This window comes from Schistocerca americana, chromosome 1 (genome assembly GCF_021461395.2).
Source record: "Schistocerca americana isolate TAMUIC-IGC-003095 chromosome 1, iqSchAmer2.1, whole genome shotgun sequence".
Taxonomy (NCBI): domain Eukaryota; kingdom Metazoa; phylum Arthropoda; class Insecta; order Orthoptera; family Acrididae; genus Schistocerca; species Schistocerca americana.
Genome location: NC_060119.1, coordinates 90,398,475 through 90,424,594, shown reverse-complemented (window position 1 = coordinate 90,424,594; position 26,120 = coordinate 90,398,475). Strand labels below are relative to the sequence as shown.

General features: G+C 43.0%; 1 protein-coding gene across 1 annotated transcript in view; it reads right to left on the bottom strand.

The window, feature by feature from the left end:
• Positions 1-18,574, bottom strand: part of LOC124548699 — a 63,640-nt gene extending 45,066 nt beyond the window's left edge. Inside the window, exons 1-2 of the mRNA XM_047125187.1 lie at positions 18,498-18,574; positions 26-151 (exon numbers count right to left, since the gene is read on the bottom strand). Coding sequence (XP_046981143.1) covers positions 26-151; positions 18,498-18,563 — 192 coding nt within the window. The 5' untranslated portion in view covers positions 18,564-18,574. The remainder of the gene's footprint in view (positions 1-25; positions 152-18,497) is intronic.
• Positions 18,575-26,120: the final 7,546 nt, after the last annotated feature.

The following is a 26,120-nucleotide window of genomic DNA, read 5'->3' as shown; positions in this document are numbered from 1 at the left end:
CACGCTGAGCCCAGTGGCGCCCTACCTGGTCGCAGGCCCGGTTGCAGACGATCTGCCCCGACTGCGTGCACGTGGAGGACGCTGCCGGCTGCAGCAGGTGGTCCAGCGCGGCGCTCTGAGCAGGCGAGCCGCCGCCCTGAGCTACCGTCGCCTGCAACACACAACCAGGAGGCGGATTACGGCGAGACGGTCCCACACACTGCACTGTGTCGTTCGCCAGAGCTGTTCAGAATGTATCTTTGTCTCTGACTCGTGCAACGAATGCAAATGAACAAGTGATTTTAAAGAACACTGTAAGGGATCCCATCGTAGAGTGAAGGTCATAATACAGGGTGATTCAAAAAGAATACCACAACTTTAGGAATTTAAAACTCTGCAACGACAAAAGGCAGAGCTAAGCACTATCTGTCGGCGAATTAAGGGAGCTATAAAGTTTCATTTAGTTGTACATTTGTTCGCTCGAGGCGTGTCAGTTGATGCTAAGATGGCGACCGCTCAACAGAAAGCTTTTTGTGTGTTATTGAGTACGGCAGAAGTGAACTTTCCACACTAACGGGAAAGTCAACCGTCACAATGTCTGTATATGGGGCACTGAGAATCCGCGGGAAGCAACTCAGTATGAACGTGACTCGCCTAAGGTGAAAGTTTTCTGTGCCATTTCAGCCAATAAAGTTTTTGGTCCCTTTTTCTTCGAAGGTGCTACTGTAACTGGACTACAGTATCTGGAGATGTTAGAGAATTGGCTGTTCCCTCAGCTCGAACAAGAAGCACAACAATTCATATTTCAGCAGGATGGAGCGCCACCACATTGGCACTTATCTGTCCGTAACTACCTGAACGTCAACTACCCGAGGCGATGGATCGGCCGCCAGGCAGCCCGTGACAGAGCACTTCATCACTGGCCTCCAAGAAGCCCTGATCTTACCCCCTGCGATTTTTTCTTATGGGGGTATGTTAAGGATATGGTGTTTCGGCCACCTCTCCCAGCCACCATTGATGATTTGAAACGAGAAATAACAGCAGCTATCCAAACTGTTACGCCTGATATGCTACAGAGAGTGTGGAACGAGTTGGAGTATCGGGTTGATATTGCTCGAGTGTGTGGAGGGGGCCATATTGAACATCTCTGAACTTGTTTTTGACTGAAAAAAAAAACCTTTTTAAATACTCTTTGTAATGATGTATAACAGAAGGTTATATTATGTTTCTTTCATTAAATACACATTTTTAAAGTTGTGGTATTCTTTTTGAATCACCCTGTATTTACAGCTTCACAGCCATCATATTCAGGTACAAGTAGCTCTTCTCAGAGCAGCTGAGAAGGCAGCAGAGGTAAGATGACATAATGTGGCTGGAGTTAGCGATGACGGATGGTTTGTTCAGTACGAGTATCGTGAGAAAGTCCGCCTGAATTGTGGTCACTCTTCGCGATTGGCTGCTGCGTTCGGAAGTTGCGCACCAAAATGATAATCTTCTGTTATTGATATTAGAGAAACTAAACGGTGTATTTGTGGTATCGATAGTTCCGATGCACCAGCGTAGGTGTACGCTCGTAGGTTGGCACTACGAGAGCGGACGAACTACGCCGACCACAGCGCCCTGTAGCCGACGTTGTGGAGCTCAACGAGCGCCGCTCTGTTTTCGGCCCAGTTGATCAAGAGCAGACGACCTAGCAACTTAGCTTCTACTTCACAAGGGGGCTAGCCATTACAGACTATGCCTTTGTACCTTCAAGTAACTGCTAGCTTACATACATGAACGGCTTCGCACCCACGTGCTCATCTGTACCAAAAGTTAAGTAATGTTCTTGTATATGTATTTACACTAGTAAACGTGCTTTAACTTTACTTGCAGTACCGAAGTGCTTTACCTCACCTGCTCCTACTCGCTTCCTTCACTCGGCCTATTTTGCAGATCTCAGGAACAGACCCACGCGCCGCCTTCGTACAGAAGTATTTACTTGCATTTCATGTAAAAGTGCCTCTCAACAGCAGGCTATCATTTCATTATTAATTACCACCAGAATAGTAATAAGTTGCTAAACAAAAGGCAGCCACTGTATCACACAAGAGGCTTGTAGTGAAATTGTGTGTTTATGGAATGTCCTCTCAGTTATGTGACTGGATTCGTGATTTCCTGTCAGAGAGGTCACAGTTCGTATTAATTGACGGAAAGTCATCGAGTAAAACGTAAGCGATTTGTGGCGTGTTATCGGCCCTTTGCTGTTCCTTATCTATATAAACGATTTGGGAGACAATCTGAGCAGCCGTCTTCGGCTGTTTGCAGATGACGCTGTCGTTTATCGACTAATAAAGTCATCAGAAGATCAAAACAAACTGCAAAACGATTTAGGTGGTGGTGGTGGTTAGTGTTTAACGTCCCGTCGACAACGAGGTCATTAGAGACGGAGCGGAAGCTCAGGTTAGGGAAGGATTGGGAAGGAAATCGGCCGTGCCCTTTCAAAGGAACCATCCCGGCATTTGCCTGAAACGATTTAGGGAAATCACGGAAAACCTAAATCAGGATGGCCGGAGACGGGATTGAACCGTCGTCCTCCCGAATGCGAGTCCAGTGTGCTAACCACTGCGCCACCTCGCTCGGTACAAAACGATTTAGAAAAGATATCTGTATGGTGCTAAAATTGGCAGCTGACCCTAAATAACGAAAAGTGTGAGGTCTTCCATATGAGTGCTAAAAGAAACCCTTTGAACTTCGGTTACACAATAAATCAGTCAAATCCAAACGCCGTATATTCAACTAAACACCTAGGAATTACAATTACGAACAACTTAAATTGGAAGGAACACATAGCAAATACTGTGGGGAAGGCTAACCAAAGACTGCGTTTTATTGGCAGGACAGTTAGAAAATGTAACAGATCTACTAAGGACAACGCCTACACTATGCTTGTGCGTCCTCTTTTAGAAAACGTTGTGCGGTGTGGGATCTTTACCAGACAGGATTGACGGAATATAACGAAAAAGATCAAAGAAAGGCATCACGATTTGTATTATCGCGGAATAGGGGAGGGAGTGTCACTGAAATGATACAGGATTTGGGGTGGACATCATTAAAACAAAGGCGTTTTTTGTTGCAGAGGAATCTTCTCACGAAATTCCAATCACCAACTTCGAATGCGCAAATATTTTGTTGAAGCCGACCTATGTGGGGAGAAACGATCACCATGATAAAATAAAGGAAATGAGAGCTTGTACGGAAAGATATAGGTGTTCGTTCTTTCCTCGCCGTTTATGAGATTGGGATAATGAATCCTCTGCCAGGTACCTAAACGTGATTTTCAGGGTATCCGTGTGGATGTAGATGTAGATGTAGACGAAGCACTTCGAAGATCTTCGGATCGCGCCTAACTTGAATGTCGTGCGAAGTGGATCGGCTGTCTAAGATCATAGCTGGCTCTGCAGCCTCGGAAGACGGACATGTTGTCTGCCTTAGTCGGTATCAGTTAACGACTTGTTAGCAATATCTTGTTATTCGGATGTGTAAATCAGAACGATCGGATGGTAACTAAGCAAATACGCAGTTCATTGTGTTGTTTATTTTTATGAACGTGTGAAGAATGGAAATCATTTGTGATTCATAAAATGGAATAAAGATGTGCAGTTTCTCGTCTTCTGCTAATAAAAAACGAATGGCATCCCGCACAAACAAATTGAAAATTTTATTATTTTTTCAATATCATTGCATCACTAAGAGTTTATCATAGCCTCAAGATAACGGATTCACAACCTACGTCCAGTTTTCTGCGCACGGAGCAACAACTATAGAAGACTGCAGGTTGGTGAAGATTAATTACAACTTACGCATTCCACTCATGGCGGTGGAAACAAATATGCACCTCGCATGTACTGCAATCTTAGTGCAAATGAGATCAGTGACACGTCATCTGTTATAACACAGAGGAGGTATGAAGGAGAGAAATTGTCGAGGGAACGGGTTTATCGTAAGCCCGTGTATATCACCCTCTACCCCGCTCTCTTTTTTAACTTTCCGTGAGGTCACTGCACATTAGTTACCTGTTAAATACTACTGTAACTAAATTGTTTTCCATTGCTGGTCACAGACTTTATTTTCAAATTTAGCTCATAACTCAGTAGCCATAGTTATTGTTGTCTGCAGTTCAATGACTGAGTAGCTATTACTGTAACGATAAAGGGCAATTCAAAATGAATATAGTGGTTACAGACAGCTGTAACTAGAATGGAAGTCTCACTGGAGCTGAGTGTACGCTGACGTGAAACTTTTGAGCCGATTAAAACTGCGTGCGGGACAAGGAGTCCTCACAGCAGTACCTCTGCAAGTACCTTCGTACAAGTGCTCGCGCGAACTTGCAGGACTAGCTCTCGTGGAAGAAAGGATATTGTGGAGATTTCTGTCTGGGAATCGCAGAAGACTCCTGGCTAGTTGATAGAGTGAGTGAGAAAGCAGAGTATTTAGATATATGCTTACTATTTCAGTCAATGTTTGTTCGCTCCCCATTCTCTCGTAGTTCTCTCTAGAAGGTTTTTATTTTACCACGGTATGGCATTCTAGTAGATCCGATGGCCTGTGCCCAACTAATGTTCTTGGAGAGCTTAGGTCCAGTGCTGATACGTATTTTCAATAAAATATTTTTTTTAATGTAAGCGCACATGGAGCCATCACTGAGGTAGACTTTTGCGTTTCCAGAACTAGCGAGCCGTGGCAACACACCTCTGGCTATCGATGCCAGATGGGCTTTATGTTAAGTACATTCTACGTATTTTATCTGTGGTCCGGGTGAAAGTGAAGCTTTGTCGGCTAGCGCGCGTACTGTCACGGGCACTGGGGGCTCGTAAGCATACATTCTGTGTGTTCACAGGGCTTTAATTTCAGATAAATATGAGAGAGCATGAAATGGATAGCGTCTGCTGTATAACTGTTATGCTTATCAACACATAAACAACTGTCAATAATAATAATAGTAATAGTAATAATAATACGCATAACTTGTCTGAAAGAAAAGAAAGAGTTGTTTTTGTGGAATTTTGTTGCTTTGTAGATAATTCAATACAATTTATGGCAAGAACGAAATAATGTTTAAGCTTTCACTAATGTTCGTTTCGCATTTTTGTGTAGGTGGGAGTTTTCGTGATTTTTAATTTTTTTGGACTATTGTACAAGATTCCTAATGCATGTATTATTTAGCTAATTAACTTCCAGGTTGAAAATCAGACACTCTTACGTTGCACCCTCACAACAACTTACTCTTATTATACACTTCTTTGTTAAAAGATCGCTTATAGTTACGTTTATTTGGTTTCGTTACTTTCTCAGCCAGTGGATCTTGTGTGGGAGATGCTAGTTCCTTTGTGGCTGACTTTTCATGGTAGTTTTCTTTTCTGTTAGCACTTAAAACAGATTCAACAGAGCTCATGTTGACACTGTGCAGAAAAATCGATCCTTGCACAGTAAACAACCAACCCCAAACACAGACTGCCGTTAGCGGAAATGATTAAATTCAGGTAGTACTATGTACCAACAACGTTACTTGACTGCAATACAAGTGAGGCTCTGAGAGCCATAAGGGTAAAAAATAAACCGTCTGCGACCCCACATTTAAATAATTTAAGTGAGTGTCAGAGAAACCAGTTTTTCGTGAATGTTCATGTGTACGTACAATGTGGGCCTACAATACAGATGAATCTGTCCCACCTTAAGATCAACATACGAGGTTCGACAGTAAAGTAATGAGACTGATTTTCTTTGCAAGATGTGGCAACCCTGCAGGCTTGCATAGGCACAATATCTTTGATCTTGGTCTATAAGCTGCTTCTAGTCCAAGCGGCACACCGATGCAACTGCTCAGTCGTGAGCTGTGCTGTAATAAGTTAACACCTGTTTGTGTCTCTCGTCACGGAAATGGAACCGCATAATATTGCGCAACGGTATGCCATTTCTTTTTGCCTTAAATTGGATGACAACGCGACGACAATTTACGGTAAGCTTCAGAAGGCTTTTGGAGAGGAGGTTATGCCAAGAGTTCAAGTTTTTCGTTGGCATAAAATATTTAGTAAAGGCCGAACGAATGTTGAAGATGAAGACCGTAGTGGACGACCATCGACCTCACGGAGGATGTCAACTTGGCCAGGGTGCAACTCGTACGATCTGATCGAAGATTATCCATGAAAATGATTGCAGAAGAACTGAACATCAATCGAGAAACGGTTCGCCTAATAATAACTGAAGATCTTGGTATGAGAAAGATTTGTGTGAAAATGGTCCCCAAAAATCTCACACCACAAAAGCGAGAAACACGGAAAAATATGGCAGCCGATCTGTTCGAGCAAACGGAAATCAATCCAGAATTGTTGAGCCATGTAATCACTGGTGATGAAAGTTTGTTTTTTCAGTAAGATCCAGAGACAAAACGCCAAAGTTCGTAATGGTGCTCAAAGGGATCACCCAGACCAAAAAACGCTCGCATGTCAAAGTCAAAAGTGAAATACATGTTTGTGTGCTTCTTTAATTCCAAGGGAATTGTTGATAAAGAGTGGGTGCCTCCTGGACAAACAGTTAACCAATATTACTACAATGAAATTTTAGAAAGACTTCATAAAAGTGTTCTTCGTGTCCGTGTCATCATTGCTGATAATTGGATTCTGTAACAAGATCATGCGTCATCCCATACTGCTCTGCCAGTACAGCAATTTTTAACCCCAAAACAAATTTCAGTACTACCACAGCCACCTTATTCACCAGATATCGCTCTGTGCGACTTTATCCTGTTTCCAAGAGTTAAAACGACTGTCAAAGAACACCATTTTCAAACAACACAAGATGTCCAAAAAGCTGTGACGAGGGTTTGGAGGATATTACAGAAGATGAGTTCCAGAAATGATGCCATCAATGGCAGAGGCGCTGGAAAAAGTGTGTGCAATCAGAAGGGAACTACTTCGAAGGAGACAACACTAAACTTGACTAAAACGGTAAGCAACAATTTTTTACATCAGTCTCATTACTTTATTGTCGCACCTCGTATGTCACAATTAACGATGATGTGCTTAATGGTTCTCAGCGCCTCAAATCGATTAATGTGTGATAAAGATCCAAAACTTAATTTATTGTACCTCATTCAGAACCTCACAAAATAGGTTTTCACATCAGTATAAGCAAACATATATTGATTTTCTATCTAATTTTACTATATAGTGAAAGAATTGGCATATCTGAGGAACGTGGTGAAACGTCCCCTTTGAACAATTATACACGACTGTCCTTAAACTGACACACAATATTTTGCTAGCGCAACGCAATCTGACTTTCAAAATTCCCTACAAAAGAATGGCCCTGACTAACATTAAACTATACCTTTCACAAACCACTTACCTCACAAAAATCTTCGCTGCTCAAGCTACTGCAATACAGCGAGCGCCACTACTGCCAGCTAAATAAAAGATTCAAACTATGGAAGGCACTAACTACTGATAGGGATAGTTAGCAAATGAAAGATATTAATAGAGAACAAACAATGTATTTACCTTAATATCATCATATATAAATATAGCAGTTCATGACAAATTTCAAAACTCCGCCATCTCTCTCCCCACATCTACCACTGCTGGCGGCTCACCTCCAACTGCGCAACGCTACGCGCTGTTCACAGCCAGCTGCCTAACACTACAATGGCGAGTATTACAACAATGCAAAGCAGCCACAGACTGCACACAGCACAGCCAGTGATTTTCATACAGAGGTGGCGTTACCATAAAAAAACCTAAACAGCCTACTTACATAGAGAAAACATAAACAGCCTACTTGCAGTGGTACCGTCAAGTGGGATTTATGCCAAGTGAACGGGTATAAGAGTCTGCTTCATCGTGCCACCACCTGCAGTCATTGACGTAAATTTGTAGTTGAGTAGTAAGGGCTGAACTGTGCCCGTTGTTTACCAAGTCCGTGTATATTTGGCCTATAAGGTAATTACGTCACGCCAATTGCGCATGAGCAAAAGCTCCTTAAAACGTGCACAACTAAAGGTGTGCTCGCGACCCCGATGCCAAGTTTCATCGAGCCTAGAGGAGAAATGTAGCCTAGCGTGGTAGATTCAGCGCCGTGTATTTCAGGTTACCGCATTAACATCATGTTTAACAGCATTCAAAGAAAAATAACTAACAAATCCGCAAGGTGTCAAAATTAGGGTGTTAACATACACTTGCCCTCTTACACAACAGCCGCCAGTGGTCACGACTCTGCTTATGAACGAGGAAGGGAACAGATGGTCCGCTGGACGGCCTTGAACAACAGCAGGGCTTTGTAGTTATCGGAGTTAGTCCGCGATCGCTGAGTCATGGGGGCAGTCCTGAGCTGTGCGCATGGAGTTCAGGCTGTTTATTTGTCCGCCAGTTCTCGGTGTCGTGCATGCAGGCTGGCGCCCACATGGATGTTATGGAGTAACAGCTAAGGAGTACAGGCTCTCGGCGTGTCGATACCTTGGTGCCGTGCACTAAATACGATGGCCAGATTGACGGGGTGGAGCCAACAGCAATGAGTATAAGCTGTCCTCTTTTTCCCACCGTTGTGTGTGGAATAAGGCACCCGAGTATGTACTATTGCGCGTGCCACATACAGCTTAGTGTGGATGCGAAAGTGACGCAATCACATTAGCTGGGTGCTCAGATGAGGCTGCAAGAGGTCGATCATACGTGAGAGCGACGTTGTTTGGTTTGCCATTTTGGTCCTAACAGCGTTGTGGGTTTTCTTTTGTAGTTTTCGTTATTTCAAGTTTGTGTCGTTCCTTCAGTTGTGTTAGTGTTTCCTCTGTGTGCGAGGCAGTGTCCTTGCTAAATTGAGTACGTGAGTGTTTTCTTGTCTGGTAGAAGTGAGGAGTCTGTTTCGCAATGTAAGGCTTCATTCTCGTTCAACCTTGTTTTTAGAAATTACTATTAATCCTTGCGAAGGCGCATTTTTCTGTAGCAACTCAGTGAAGATAATTTTTTCATCTGCAGTCCCGCGGTTCCGGACTGCAGCGCCTAGAACCGCACGGCCACCACGGCCGGCTGTTATTTGGAGATTGATACGGTGCCTCATTACTTTTACCTATCGAGATCTCTTCCCAGACCGCGGGTTTGAACCCCACTGCCGGTCCAATAATTCAAGAGAGAATCAGAGGGTTATCATGAAACTCTAGGTCCGCGTAGCACTTTTGTCATCGACAAGTTTTCTGTTACGTGTTATCAAGGCCTACAATAAATTTTGCCGCCATTTATTACAATCTCGTGTTTGGCTAGACAGTTTTTGTTTATGATAAATACTTATTCAGACAGATACATCTGCAGTGATTAGAACGTATCACTTATCGCTTTTGTTGAAGAGCCCTCCACGAAAAACAAAGTCGAGAAATCTCCTCAAGATTGGTGTAATCAACGTTGTACTCATGAGAGATGACGGGAGACTTCAAAACAAGCCTGTTACGACTGAAGAAAGTTTCTTGATAATGATCCGACTATTACATCAGATACAGAGGCAGTAATTTCTCTGGAGTGACAATCTAGCTGGAACTAAGTCTACAGAGCAATTCATGACTTCGCCGAACACTCGTAAGGTTCTATAGGTCACACACAGTGGGCCACGTTTTCGTCAAGATACATATCCTTGTTCCACCTATGAATAAGACACGTTGGTCATGGTAGGTATAACTTCGAATCCAAGTGGTTGTTGGTTGTTGTAGTTCTATTTGGAAACCATCAACACGCCTTACTGTCTGTTGTCGTTTTTAAGTGAGGTTTTGGATACAGAAGGGATTTGGCAATGATATACAAGCAGGGTATTCTTTAGTATTGTTACGGGTACAACTGTTAATGATGGTATGACGTAGTCGCTGGTATGACGCGTCGCTGGTTCTCTGGAACATTCGGAGGTGGGCGCGCCTTTTGCGTCAGGACTTTTCCAGCTGCTGTTCAGAGTTCGCGTCGAAAGGTCTTATGCAATAGCAGCACCAACTGAATACTGATAGTTTTAGGATATACATAAAATAAGGAGTTCGAATTTTCCCGTCGAGTTGTAGAGCGACAATGAGTAATTAATCGGTTTATTCGCGGAGCGAGCATGTAATCATACATGAAATTAGTGGAAAAATCAGTACCGTCATTTTTAGCCAATAGCATCTGAGGGCACGTTATGCTGTTACTTGCAAATCATTTAATTTCGAAAAACAACACAAGAAAGGCAAGTTTGAGTATGAAAGTGAATTCAGTTATTATTACGAGTGTGGCTGGGTCTAACCATTGTTGGGAAGTATGATTCTCACGAACTCAAAAAGTGAAGCCTACGGTATTAAATATTATCGTTTCACAGTAACCGTTTCATTTGAATTCAAAACTGAAAAAGAGGCCCGTTTTCGTTTGAATGATTTCTCCCGTGCTGAGAAATAAAAAGCAGCGATTGTTTTACTTGTTAAAACTTTCTAAAGACAATATCTCTCTTTTTTTTTTTTTTTTTTTTTTTTTTTTTTTTTTTTTTTTTACAAAAAACCGGTTTCAACAGACTTTGCTGTCATCTTCAGGTCTTCAAAAATTTATGTTATAACATGTGTTCGTTTTGAATTGGACCTCACGCCAAGTTGTCATGTCAATAAATTGTAGCACGTAATATAAAGATTTGGCATAAAATAAGATCTGAACATGACAGCACAGTCTGTCGAAACCGGTTGTTTGTAACTAAAGAAATGTTTATGCAATCTCTGCTTTAGATAGTTTTTATGTTTTCGTTTAGGAATCATGGTCAGGTTTATACGAACTATTCCACTCGCCACAAAGAACATTGTTGGAAATAAGAGTCACCAAATGTGGGGGAAGGGAGGTTATAGTATGTCTTGATTGTCAGGACGCTACAGCGTTCTACGTTTTCCTTCCACCCTTCCACGACGTTTAGATGGTGATCACTCACTCAGCGCGCAAGGTGGCGATACAAGGATATGAGTCTGACACGATTCGAATCCATGTGGCGATAAACGACCTTTTTCTGGAACGCCGGCCAGCCCGAGTGTGGTTTCTATGCGGTTTCCACGCTCGTTTAGGTAAATGCTGAGCTGGTCTCCCAATGCCGCTCCGGAGGATATGGTACACAAACAATTAAAATACCAACGAAGTCTACACAAGTCACAGACAGATGGCGCACACGGTTCCCCTCCCTTGGGTTATCTTGAAGACTGTAACATCGGAAAGGGCATCCGGCCACAAAGTTAAATAATTGGGTAAAATTTGCCAAATCCTGAAAAAAGCAGATCCCCTACTAGTGGGGGTAAACGCTAGAGAAAAGAAAGAAGTACTCAACTGATGATACGTATGCATTACTTTTGTTGTTCTATTTTGTGATTCCTTTTACTTCTTTCACCAAATGCTGACTATCTCGTCAGCATATCTGCCATGTGGTATTGCCACCTCGGCGAATTTTGTGTCCAGGTGACTGGATGTGGTTCTTCTGGGACAACTGTGACTTCCCACGAGAAAATACAGAAGGAGAGGGCATACCTTGCCAGACGTCGCTGCTATATGCGGATTGACGCGTCATGAAACTTATATGCCGCGACAACTTCATTTGCATGAAGCACATTGTTTTACGTGTATTCACGTGTAGGACTGTGCCTTTCACAGCACACAGTAGATGTAAGAGGAGCAGGAAGATAGTTTTTAGAACGTATATATGTCGATCTCTCCAAGAGCAATCTTCAGCGCGATCACTGTGCGAGGCAACCCAGTGCTAGTAACTAAGGTGATGAGGGGCTATAGTGACGTTCGGAAGGAACAGATTTCAAACTCGCGCCCGGCTTTCCACACTGATGTTTCTAATCTATGCAAACCAAGGTAAAGTGTATGATAGAGGGTACCTGCTCTGTACGAGTTACTGTTCCATTAGTAGTTGGAGTGCGGGAAGAATAATTGTTTAAATGCTCATATGCGTGCTATAATTAAACTTGTCCTCGTCAACATTTAAAGCCGATTCTTGAAACGTTTGAAGTAGGTTCTCTCGAGAAACTCTTTGCAGTGTTCGTGTTTTTCTGTGTACTACGCAATGCACGCGTATCTGACAAGGCACCCATTGAGTGCGACATCTTTAGTAAGACTCATTTGTAAGTGTTGTGTTAACGGTTATGACAGGAAAAATATTAGTTCTCTAATGAATCACTGAGTGCATCAGGAGGGCGGCAGAAAATGAGTGTCCGGCAGGTGCAGAGATCAAAATTCGATGGCAGTGGTTCCCAATCTTTCTTAAAACATTTACCTTGAGTGTAGTTATACATTAGCTGCTATCCCTCATCTCCCCTTCCCCTGCCCTCTGTTACCCCCTCCCCCCCTCCTATCCCATATTATGACCAACTTCAGCACCTAACTAAACTGTAGAATGAAAGACTTTTCTTGGAACACTTTTATTTTTAACACGATGAAAGATGAATGATATTTAGTTTGTGTATGTACGTGTATGTGTGTGTGTGCGTGTACGCGTGTGTTTATGTTAGAATGAATGACGAAGGGTTTCGTGGTGCATCACAAGTGCTACCCACAACTCCTTCTCAGATGAGAAAGCTAACCATCCACAGTGAAGGTAGACACTTGTTACAAAACATAATTCCCCTGTGTTACTCCTCTCCAATGCGACACTTGTTAGACCTACACACTGCTACACCTTTTGAAATGTTTGCACGGTTTTTACTGTTCCTGAATCACTTGATTGCTCCAATGCTTACTTCTGAACTGGCAGAAACCTTTAGGCTGGTGTCTGACCACGGCCACTAATAGTAATAATAACAGTCATAATAATGATAACTGTGGATGGCACTATAGTGGTTCTTATGTAGTTACCACAATGTCGTGCTGTCAATTAAGTTATTTATCTGTTTCGAAGCGAGTAATGAAGCAGTTTCTGGACTACTGGAGCTGCTATCTGTAGCTTTAAGAAGACATTTTACTGAGATATTTAGCATATCCTATGTATATGTCCCACTTTTATCATTAGCAACATAAGGGACAAAGCACAACGTATGTATGTAGTGAGTGGACTCTGTGAGGAACCTGTGACCTCTACTGCGTTAACGCTACTAATTCAGTTAGAACGTTCTCGCATCGTTTCTTTAGTCAGAATTGCAATATCAGTCGTAAGAGCATGCGGAAACGTCGTCTGTTTCTCACAACGGAGGGCGTAAGACCGTCCGAAGGCAAAAGCGGCCCCTCCCGCCGGAGGTTCGAGTCCTCCCTCGGGCATGTGTGTGTGTGTGTGTGTTGTTCTTAGGGTAACTTAGTTTAAGTAGTGTGTAAATCTAGGGACCGATGACCTCAGTAGATTGGTCCTTTAGGAATTTACACACATTTGAACATTTGAAAGCAAAAGCAAGAACAGGACATTTCAAATTTTTCATTTGTCACATGAGATTAATATCAAGGCGGCTACCTCAGTAAGTAACCTCTCTCGTGTAAGACGTTTATTTCAGGTATCACATGTACACTAATCTGACCAAAAGTATCCGAAAACCTGTTTGTGAACATCAGTACGGCGTGTGTCAAAACTTCGCCTTAATGAGGGTTTTATCTCTACCGGGGACGCTTTTAATAATGTTTATGAATGCCGCTGCAGAACTGACAGCCCATTCTTCCCGAAGAGCCAAAATTATAGCAAGTAGTGGAGTTGGACGCTGAGGTGCGGAGCGCAGTCGATGCTCCAACTCATTCCACAGGTGTCCTACTGCGTTCAGGTCGTGACTCTCTTTCGTGAGTGTTACTGGCCACGAATCATTGCCTCACGGGTGCTGCTTTATGGAAGGACACAATCTCATACTGATACAAACATGTGAGTGAGACTGTTACATTTTATATTTCACCAAGTATTGCATTCTTTTCTCCCATTAGCTGAATATGGGCGCAGGTGACGCTGCTGTCGAGAGTCCCATACATACTAGGACTGCTCACAACATATCAATGTACCGATATTTTTTCCAAACAACGTCAATACATACCGGCGATATGTTTATCCCCGGTATATCGACATATCGATATTAAAATGGCACCATCGAGAGTCGAAATTTTTTTTTGCACTATTTTTTTCTCAATCTTCTGTAAATACACATATCAAAAAAGTTTTGCATTCCCCCGGTTCCCAGAACTGCTGAAGATAGACGTTGACTGTGGATATTGTTTCACAGACACAGTCCCTTTTTACTGTTCAGAGACGTCACTAAACCTGCCCAAAGATATAAACAACCATGCAGGGAGGAGGTACACCGCTAGTGTTGTCTGTAGTTCAGCCATGCCTAGACGCTCAATACCGCGGTTCGATCGCGTCCACATTGTTAATTTGTGCCAGGAAGGGTTCTCAACAAGGGAAGTGTCCGGGCGTCTCGGAGTGAACCAGAGCGATGTTGTTCGGACATGGCGGAAATACAGGGAGACAGGAACTGTCGATGACATGCCTTGCTCGGGCCGCCCAAGGGCTACTACTGCAGAGGATGACCGCTACCTGCGTACTATGGATCGGAGGAACTGTAACAGCAACGCCACCATGTTGAATAACGCTTTTCGTGCAGCCACAGGACGTCGTGTTACGACACAAACTGTGCACAATGGGCTGCATGATGCGCAACTTCACTCCCGACGTCCATGGCGAGGTCCATCTTTGCAATCACGAGACCATGCAGCGCGGTACAGACGGGCCCAACAACATGCCGAATGGACCGCTCAAGACTGGCATCGCCTTCTCTTCACCGATGAGCGTCGCATATGCCTTCAACCAGACGATCGTCGGAGACGTGTTTGGTGCCAACACGGTCAGGCAGAACGCCTTAGATACACTGTCCAACGAGTGCAGCAAGGTGCAGCGTCCCTGCTGTTTTGGGGTGGCATTATCTGGGGCCGACGTACGCCGCTGGTGGTCATGGAAGGCGCCGTAACGGCTGTACGATACATGAATGCCACGTCCGACCGATAGTGCAATCATATCGACAGAATATTGGCGAGGCATTCGTCTTCATGGACCACAATTCGCGCCGCTATCGTGCACGTCTTGTGATTGACTTGTCGTGATATCGACATCGCTCGAGTTGAGTGGCCAGCATGTTCTCCAGACATGAATCCTATCGAACATGCCTAGCATAGATTATGCACGACGTGACCCACCAAACACTCTGAGGGATCTACGCCTGATTGCCGCTGAGGAGTGGGACAATCTGGACCAAAATGCTTTGATTAACTAGTTGACAGTATGCCACTACGAATACAGGCACGTATCAATGCAAGAGGACGTGGTTCAAAAATGGTTCAAATGGCTCTGAGCACTATGGGACTCAACTGCTGTGGTCATAAGTCCCCTAGAACTTAGAACTACTTAAACCTAACTAACCTAAGGACAGCACACAACACCCAGCCATCACGAGGCAGAGAAAATCTCTGACCCCGCCGGGAATCGAACCCGGGAACCCGGGCGTGGGAAGCGAGAACGCTGCCGCACGACCACGAGATGCGGGCAAGAGGACGTGCTACTGGATATTAGAGATACCGCTGTTTACAGCAATCTGGACCACAACCTCTGAAGGTCTCGGTGTGTGGTGGTACAACATGCAATGTGTGGTTTAATGAGCAATAAAAAGTGCGGAAATGATGCTTATGGTGATCTCTATTCCAGTTTTTTGTACAGGTTCCGGAACTTTCGGAATCGAGGTGTTGCAAAACTTTTTTTGATGTGTATATGAAATAGTTTTTGTGAAGGTGTAGTAGAAGATAATTTACTTTCACTGTGTGAAGAAATCTTATTACTTTTTGAGCTGCCATCACGTCCAGGTATAGGTGGCACCGGCGCAAAGAAGAAGTCCGATTGCGCTGCGGGGGAGAATGGGGACGATGTGAAACGAATACCAAGATTTATGATATGGAGAAATAGCAATAGGAAAACAGTTTTTAACGCAACAACTGTACTATTTCTTCACATCAACTTGCTTCAGAAACAGTTGCTGAAACAGATAACCATAATCTAGATGGCAAGATTTTGTTTTGCGGTGAACGGAAACGTGTGGGAGGAAATGCTGACGTACTCGGTGCTCGGCGCTACCAACAGAAACTGCAGCCGTTAACTTCACCACGCAATTTTGACACTACAACCGCTAGGTCGCTGGCGTTCTCGGAAATGAAAAAAATAAAATAAACAGTGAATGAAGTGTTCCAGACAGATCTGATATGTGACGAATCCGAACGATGGATTCATCGGATGCTTTCTATTACGCCACTTAAATGCCGTTACCATTATCAGCGAAGTTGTTATCGCCAAGGGTGGGCATGCATCCTTTTCCTTTCTATTGTTGCTCTAAGTGGGATAAGTGCGCAGCTAGCTTGTTGATGTACAGAGTATTTAATAACAAATCAGTACTTAAATATACACATCTAAAACCGGCACTACATTTACAATGTGCAGCCTATATTTTTAAAGGCCGGTACGTCGATAATCTTTCGTCAATGTATCGACACATAGGTAATCTTATTCGATATATTGACTGCCGATTACATTTTTTAAAATATCGATATATCGGTCTCCCGATATTTTTAATGATATCAACAGTCCTAATACATACCACCACCTCCACCACTATACTAGCGGCTGCGCGTCCCTAGTGGACAGTTCCGCATTACTTAGGGATGTCCGGGCGCTTTTGATCAGATAGTGTGCAATGTGATCCACAACTCCCCAAACGAAACTTGGAAGATTATTTATTGGCGTTTTTTGAGTGTTTAGGTAGAAGGGACCCGTCGTCCACGTCGCCCCGTTACAGAGTCACGGCATTTCATTTGATTTCTTACCCCCCCCCCTCCCCCCCCCCTATGTTTGCATGTGTACTGCACTGAAAATAACTGGATAGTACTGCGAATGTGGACGGTATGCTCTATGAATCTTGTTTGGCAACCGTCTCGTTCCATTCACTCTAGGTAACTGCTGTTGATAACAGTAACGCCGACTTTGTTCGTCGACCTCTAGCTTTTTTACAGTACTTTTCTGTCTGTCTCGTGTTTGCTTTTACCGCTGTGTTAGTTGTACGTTCATAGTGGTACAGAGAAGTACGTCTGGGCTTACTGTTGAACATCTGGTCGCTATGCACCTGACGTATGGATTCACTGAGTGCAGCGGAAGAGCGTGGAAACGAAACTTACAAGGGGAGTCTACGACAGTGAGATCACAGATTTACTTCAAACATTGTATACGTTTAGTATGCCATTAAAGCAACATAATGTGCAAGTAGTAAAGCGCACTACTCTGAGAATTCCGAGAAAATCGCAAAAGAAGTTTTAAGCGTTTGTTATGTAACTCATGTACTTGTACGGAGGTATTGGACGTTAGAGTTCGTGTTGGTTAAGTGGACGGTATAGTAGCTCAGTCTTCTGTAATAACATAACTGAGTAAATGAATCAACGATCAACTTGAATGGCTACCATGTGAAGTCCGCCCAGACCAAACACAACGAACAATATCGAACAAAAAAATAAATGGCCATTCGTCCTCCATGCCATTCTAGGTAGGGTTTCCAATCAAAAAGACATATCCTATAGCCCAGCATGACTCGTAAACTAGCTTCCATTTATTGCCTCTCTCTGGTGAACAGATTAACAGTTTAGGATACAGAATATGAGGGAGTCTGTCCTTTAGAACGTGTGGGATTTGAATTATTTATGAAGACAGGAATCGATCTGAGACCCAAGCTGATAACATGAGAACTTTCTTGCGTCTGAATTTAAACCTATATCAACAGCAGTGATAGCCTACAAAAACTATTTGATGCTTATATTGAATATTTTGAAAACATTCCGTTTATATACATCTTCCGTTTTCTTTGTCACTCTCTGCATATGTTGATCGTAAAAATATTGATCACAAGATACTAAAATGAGGGAAAAGTTTGTTTCCAGGCAGCTGACAGTAGCCTGTACGATATACGAGGTACAAAATTATTATGAACTTTGCTGATGAAATATGCTTTGACTGGATTGTATGTCACTTCCGATTATCTGTTAGTCGAGGAATAAGAACCTCAAGAGAGGAAATAAGATTTTACGAACCCGGTAAGCTCACCTGCTTATGTTAATGAAACACTAGGATTAAGTGTATAATTACAATGTGACTATTTCTCCAGATACTCAGACTTAACAGAACTGTGCAGAAATGTTTCAGAATGATCGCCGTGAAATTGACGTAACGCATATGGCGAAGTTTATTAACAAATTTGTATTTTTAACTTTAATTTATCAATGGCCTTGGGCCACACTGGCAAATTGGATGCAGCAGTCAGCAACTTGTAGAACTATGGAACTCATTAAAGCTTATTGACTTACAATAAATTACGTAGATTGTACACTGAACAATTTTAGGCATAAGAAGGACCCGTTTGATATGCACAGAAACAGAGAATTCTTACTTAGCTTTCTCAAGAAAGAGACCTTAACCCAAGTGCTAAAAATATAGACACGTAATGAAATCACAAAGATATTACTTACCAGAAGTAGAGAGAATGAAAGCAACAAACTATGCATTCTGCTGCAGCGTGTGCGAGCTACGCGCATGCGACGGTATGTATGTGACAGTACGTTAGTGACGAGAGAGAATGATATCTAATCACTCGGTGGAAAAATTTGCCTGTTTTCTTTTAAAGTAACTGACGAATCAAATAACTACGCACTTACTCACTTTTGCACAACACTTCTCCTGAACGATGGTCATCTTTCTGATAAAACAATATCAGATTATCGAACTTTTATTTCAGTACGAATACGATGTAATTAAAGATATCGTTCCATAATTGGCACGAAGTGTGAAGTCTTCGTTGTGACGGCCACTTATGAGGCTGACAGAATTGTGCATTCTCAGAAATGTGGGTTTTTGGAACTTTCTATGCGAATTCTTCGAACCCCAGTTCAAATTTTGCCCTACAGGGATTATACTGCAAAAAGTCAGTCACATGAAGTAAATAAACATATCTTTCTCAGTTCACAATCAGGTCCCCTGTCAATTCCCCCAAATATGGATACCAGTCATTTCTCAGTTTTGCTGTGTAAACCGGGTAAGTGTTTTGTAGACATGTACTTTCGTAGGCGACTGGTGATTACTCAGTGTCCTTTAAACGAGCCGAATCATCTCATTCTCTGTACCTACAAGTGAGAAACGTGACACCGCGCATCCTCACCTATCATTAGCTGAAGGTATTGTAAGACATGAGTAGTTGCGACCATGAATGTTTAGTGTTGTTGTTGTTGTGGTCTTCAGTCCTGAGACTGGTTTGATGCAGCTCTCCATGCTACTGTATCCTGTGCAAGCTTCTTCATCTCCCAGTACCTACTGCAACCTACATCCTTCTGAATCTGCTTAGTGTATTGATCTCTTGGTCTCCCTCTACGATTTTTACCCTCCACGCTGCCCTCCAATGCTAAATTTGTGATCCCTTGATGCCTCAAAACATGTCCTACCAACCGATCCCTTCATCTAGTCAAGTTGTGCCACAAACTTCTCTTCTCCCCCATCCTATTCAATACCTCCTCATTAGTTACGTGATCTACCCACCTTATCTTCAGCATTCTTCTGTAGCACCACATTTCGAAAGCTTCCATTCTCTTCTTGTCCAAACTGGTTATCGTCCATGTTTCACTTCCATACATGGCTACACTCCATACAAATACTTTCAGAAACGACTTCCTGACACTTAAATCTATACTCGATGTTAACAAATTTCTCTTCTTCAGAAACGATTTCCTTGCCATTGCCAGTCTACATTTTATATCCTCTCTACTTCGACCATCATCAGTTATTTTACTCCCTAAATAGCAAAACTCCTTTACTACTTTAAGTGTCTCATTTCCTAATCTAATCCCCTCAGCATCACCCGATTTAATTTGACTACATTCCATTATCCTCGTTTTGCTTTTGTTGATGTTCATCTTATATCCTCCTTTCAAGACACTGTCCATTCCGTTCAACTGCTCTTCCAAGTCCTTTGCTGTCTCTGACAGAATTACAATGTCATCGGCGAACCTCAAAGTTTTTATTTCTTCTCCATGGATTTTAATACCTACTCCGAATTTTTCTTTTGTTTGCTTTACTGCTTGCTCAATATACAGATTGAATAACATCGGGGAGAGGCTACAACCCTGTCTCACTCCTTTCCCAACCACTGCTTCCCTTTCATGCCCGTCATGTTTAGTAGTGTAATCAAAAAATAGTAAATGTTTGTTTTTTCCTTGTAGTCTCAATGCTGCAGCTGTTGATGTATACAGTTGGTCTTTCTATAAGAAAGATTACTACAATATTGTCCGAAAGCGAAGCAATATCAGAAAAGAGGATAAAGCAAAGAGAAAATGTGAATAATTACTGTAAGCATAGTCAAGATTTCTACACAAACTGGGATAATGCTATGTGTATAGAATATAAATACTCCGTGCATGGAATAGGAACGAAAGTCAGACACAATGGAAAATATGTATGAGACGCATATTATTTTAAACTGCGTGAGAAGCTTACGCATACTGCACAGCACTACAGGGATAAACCGAATGAGGTTGCGCTGCTTTTAACCCTTCCTTAATTAATGGGACACATATTTCCCTCTAAAGTAATACGCAGTCTTGAGAATTGGAGTATCTACGAGGGTTGGAACTTTAATAGTGGCGACTATTTATTCACAGCTCGTACAAAATAGATGCGTGTTCCGAAGTTTTACTGACCTTCAAAGTAGTCACAAGCATTGTGTATAACCAGTTACTAGCGATGTGGAAGTCGCAGGATACTCTTGGCAGTGCCAGTTGTGTTGACAGTTCGAGCGGCGCTGTCTATTGCCCGACGAATTGGTAGCAGTTCTGAAGCGAATGTCGTGAAGTGTTTCCTTCAATTTAGAAACCGAGTTGAACTCACAAGGGCTTATGCCAGTAGAGTGCAGCCTCATCAATCAAACAAATCAGTAACAGCTTGCACTGTACGTGCTTGAGCATTGTCCTGCAAAATGATGGTCAGGCCCTGCAGAAAGTGTCATCACTTCTGTGAGACCTTAACTTTTCCCGGCGAATCGAATGTTCGAATAACTTACGGGTTTGCTGCCGGGTGACGTCGTCGGACATCGCCGATATTTCGACAGGAGCGCAACCTGCCATTCTCAAGGCACAAATGCACTTCTGTCTCTATGCCGTTCATTTTTGGAACACAACCTACGACCAGCTTAGAGACAGAAATGATGACACTTTTTGCAGGACCTGACCATCATTTTGCAGGACAATGCTCAACCACGTACGGTGCAAGCTGTTACTGATTTCTTTGACTGATGGGGCTGCTAAGTGCTATACCACCTACTGCACTCCCCTGACTTCAGCCCTAGTGAGGTCAACTCTATTTCTAAACCGAAGGAAACACTTCACGGGGCTACCTTCAGAACTGCTACAAATTAGTCGGGCAATAGACCGTGCCGCTCGAACTGTCAACACAACTGGCACTGCTAAGAATATCCTACGACTTCCACATCGCTGGCAACGGGCTATACACAATAATGCTGGTGACTACTTTGAAGGTCAGTAAAACTTTGAAACAAGTATTTGTTTTGTACGAGCTGTAAGTAAATAGTTACCACTATTAAAGTTCCAACCCTCGAATACCCTATATGCTACCATTTTGCGCTAATCCTTTTTGAACTTAGGAAAAATGCTACGGATCATGGATATATAGAAGGCTATGAGCGATCAAATGGGCAGGGGTGTTTATGGCTGGCACAGTATATTTGTTTCATGAAAATTAGATCAGTTCACCTTCTTCTGCGTTCTAAGTATGTCTGAAGCATCAGTCTTTTTCTTATGCAATACAGACATTGTTTTAAACACCCTACAGTACTCAGTAACAGCTGGTTTGTGCGTAATTTGTATTTAGTGGGACGCTGGGGAGAGCCGGCAAAGTTACAATGGTTGGCAGACTGGCTCTTGGGGTCCAGGGCGCTACAAGGTGCTGGCATTGCGTGGGAAATGCCTCAATGTATTCCCCCTGGAAGGTCGAGTCACCCCATCAAGTCTAACATGCTTTCTGTGCCACTCCTCGGAGTTACGATAGTTTTTATGGATGTAGTTGTGCTGATGTAAGGTAAGATATCAATTTGCATGTTTCTCATGGAGAGGAAATGTGACTTACATATTTTTAATGAAATTGCGGTGAATGTGTTATATCTTGACTGCATAATCTTACTTTAGTCATTGAAATTTCGTTCATGCTATTAGGGTGTTTACAGCTTCTATGTAAAGGCGTCAATGCCGACATAGTGGACATCTCGGCGATGGCTTCTGGCCACTTTGTTTGGCTGGAAAACGTAAAAGAGTGGCCGAAAGAAGGTCACTACGGCCATACTCACAGCAAGTCTTTATATCAGTGACCTAGAAGTGGCAAATAAAGAAAGAGAAGTAAAAGAATGTACTGTAAAATCGAAGATAAAAGGAAAGCACCTGAAGAGTAGAAAGGCAGTTAAAAGAAGAGTATGAAGAGCAGGAAACACAGCCTTACAAGAACTCTTTTTGACTAAAACAATGAATATACTGAATGCACGTATAGCTAAGGAAACATTTCAAATTCAGGTCAGAAGAGCAGTGGTTTAAGTACCAAATGTGTTCTCTGTCGACTCACAAACTCTGCACAAGAGTTGAGAAACAAAGTTTGATTTTTGTTTGTGAAAAGTATAATTCAAATCATGTTTCACAATAAACTATAATTAGTTCTTTATTAAAACAGTTTTTATCCATCATTTTGAGTTTAAAACTTAGTGGCCACTTCGCCTGCTCATGTCGGTCGAAGTTGCCATTTTGCCACTTCGTGAAAATTGAATTATTTCAAGTACTAAACAACGTTCTGTTTTGAAGTAGAGTTCCACGTCCTGCTAGGAGGGGAACCGTTGTCTCTGTTAATCAAATTGTGTGCCAGCATAATTTCAATTGTCCCTACATAAACACTGTTCCAAAAACCGGAAGTACTGGCAAATATTACAGTCTCGTCAAATTTCATCCTGTGTCTCTCCTTTAAGCAACTTTCTGCTACCGCCGATTTTGCCAGCTGTTGTAGTCTCATATGACTGGGACGTTCATGCAGCTGTCCTGAACCGTATGAATCTAGCGGACGATATAAACCTTAGCACGCTGACATGGAATTTTGTATGTGCCAGCCTTTCTAAACCCCAAATCGTCTCGCATACAGCAGAGTAGTGTCCTAATCTTGGAAGCTAGACAGAATACACTGTTAATGTTAAAACTCCTTAAGAATCCTACAGTCTTTAACAATATGCCTCCAGCGTAAGTAGGAAAGGCCATAGATCGAGGCTCATCTTTGTGCACCTCCGGGGAAGTTATACATTATAGCCCGACGAATCTGCTTCTCACAGTGACTATTTTCCTTAAAAACAGTCATCAAATGTGCAGGTTCTTGGGTTAAATTGTCCTATTCGGAAATAGCATACGCTGCGCGTACCAGAATCCAAAGGACGCCATTAAAGTTGGTATGGTGGATGGTAGCTCTTAGCATGCAGATACCGATCCTTATATGTTGGCTTTCGGTGAACACCATGTCCCAGTGTACTATCTTGTTTTTTGTAAACCATGACGTCCAAAAATGAGAGCCTTCATCACTTTCATTCACCATGGTAACTTCAACGCTGGGATGAAGACGGTTGAAGTGGTCCAAAAACCTGTTGGGAGCGTTACATACATGAGGCCAGACGAAAAAGGTGTCATCTAAGAATCGCCAGAAGCGCGTTGGTTGCAAAACTGGAGTCTTCAGTGCCTTATCCTCGAAGTCCTTAGAAAATAAGTTGACGACTATGGGCGATAAAGGACTGCTCATAACTACTCCGCCACTCAGTCAAAAATGTTGCCATTAAACGAAAAACAAGTGGATGTCAGCACAAGGCGACAAAGCTTCACCAACTCTTCATCCAAGATTTTCCTAATCGAGCTCGGAGACTCTTGCTCAGGGACTCGTGTAAATTGATACCACGTCAAAACTCACTAGTAAATCCGAAGGACTAAGGCTCAAAGATTTCAACTGTTGTGGATTGGCAAGACAGCCAACCCACTATGAGAGGAAGCCGAAAGGCACGCGTTTTAGCTCACGCAGGCTGGCGTGAGGTCTGGAACAGGTCAAGGAATTAGACTAGCAAAAAAGGACGTAGCTGAGGAATACTTAACTTTAATCCATAAATGGTGAACATCGCTCTTGACGGTACATGTTTTACAGCATCAATAGTAACTGGTAATGGCGCCTTGCTAGGTCGTAGCAAATGACGTAGCTGAAGGCTATGCTAACTATCGTCTCGGCAAATGAGAGCGTAATTTGTCAGTGAACCATCGCTAGCAAAGTCGGCTGTACAACTGGGGCGAGTGCTAGGAAGTCTCTCTAGACCTGCCGTGTGGCGGCGCTCGGTCTGCAATCACTGATAGTGGCGACACGCGGGTCCGACGTATACTAACGGACCGCGGCCGATTTAAAGGCTACTACCTAGCAAGTGTGGTGTCTGGCGGTGACACCACATCAACCGTCGAATAAAATCCAACCTTATCGCAGATTTGGCGTTCACACTTGTCGGCTGAGAACAGATCTTAAATACTTCGCCAGTTATAAGTGGGTGCACCTAAATTACTAACAGTAGGGCATAGAGGTGCCCTACAATCTAGGCGGAACGGCAGCTCCAGAGCGAAGTTTCTTGCATAAATCATCCGACAACGGGCTCTTTTTCAAAAGTGAAAGTGTGTTGCCCTTAATCAGTAGATAATCTTCTGTAAGCTGGGTCGTTTGTAGTATGTGGTGTCACCGCCAGACACCACACTTGCTAGGTGGTAGTCTTTAAATCGGCCGCGGTCCGTTAGTATACGTCGGACCCGCGTGTCGCCACTATCAGTGATTGCAGACCGAGCGCCGCCACACGGCAGGTCTAGAGAGACTTCCTATCACTCGCCCCAGTTGTACAGCCGACTTTGCTAGCGATGGTTCACTGACAAAATACGCTCTCATTTGCCGAGACGATAGTTAGCATAGCCTTCAGCTACGTCATTTGCTACGACCTAGCAAGGCGCAATTACCAGTTACTATTGATGCTGTAAAACATGTACCGTCAAGAGCGATGTTCACCATTCATGGATTAAAGTTAAGTATTCCACAGCTACGTCAATTTTTGCTAGTATAATTTCCTTGACCTGTTCCAGATCTCACGCCAGCCTGCGTGAGCTAAAACGCGTGCCTTTCGGCTTCCTCTAGTATACCGGGTTGGCCCTCTTGCCAACCCACAACATAGTAATTCCATTTTAATGATGTAATCATCCCGTGTCAGTACAACCGCGGAATTTCTCTTGTCAGCTGGAAAAACAACTACTGCAAAATGGCTCTGAGCACTATGCGACTCAGCTTCTGAGGTCATCAGTCGCCTAGAACTTAGAACTAATTAAACCTAACTAACCTAAGGACATCACACACATCCATGCCCGAGGCAGGATTCGAACCTGCGACCGTAGCGGTCACGCGGTTCCAGACTGAAGCGCCTTTAACCGCACGGCCACACCAGCCGGCTCTACTACTGCGTCATCATTCCTACGGGAACGAGTAGTTGCTCTCTCTACAAAATGAGATGTTATCCCTCTGTGGCCGAGCCCGACTCAAGTCTGCGAAGCTATATCGTAGGTAGTCAGAGATACTATTATTCATCTACAGAAAGTAAGTACGTGACCTGTGTTAAGAAAGCAGAACACAAAACAAGTTACGTTCCAAGATGATTTACGAACGTCACTCCACCTAGATGAAGCGATAATAACCATTCTCACAGTACTATTACGAAGACGTAGTATAAAATGGTATACATAAATGTAACGTCAACAGAAACATTTGATAATGGCACATGTGCCGAAACAAGCTTCTCGTGAACTTACGGAATCAACAAGAAATAAACAATTTGCAGCTAATTTGGTCGAAAGTATAAAGAAGATTTCATATAATGGCATTAAGTACACTACTGACCATTAAAATTGCTAAACCAAAAAGAAATGCAGATGATAAACGGGCATTCATTGGACAGATATATTATACTAGAACTGACATCTGATTACATTTTCACGCAGTTTGGGTGC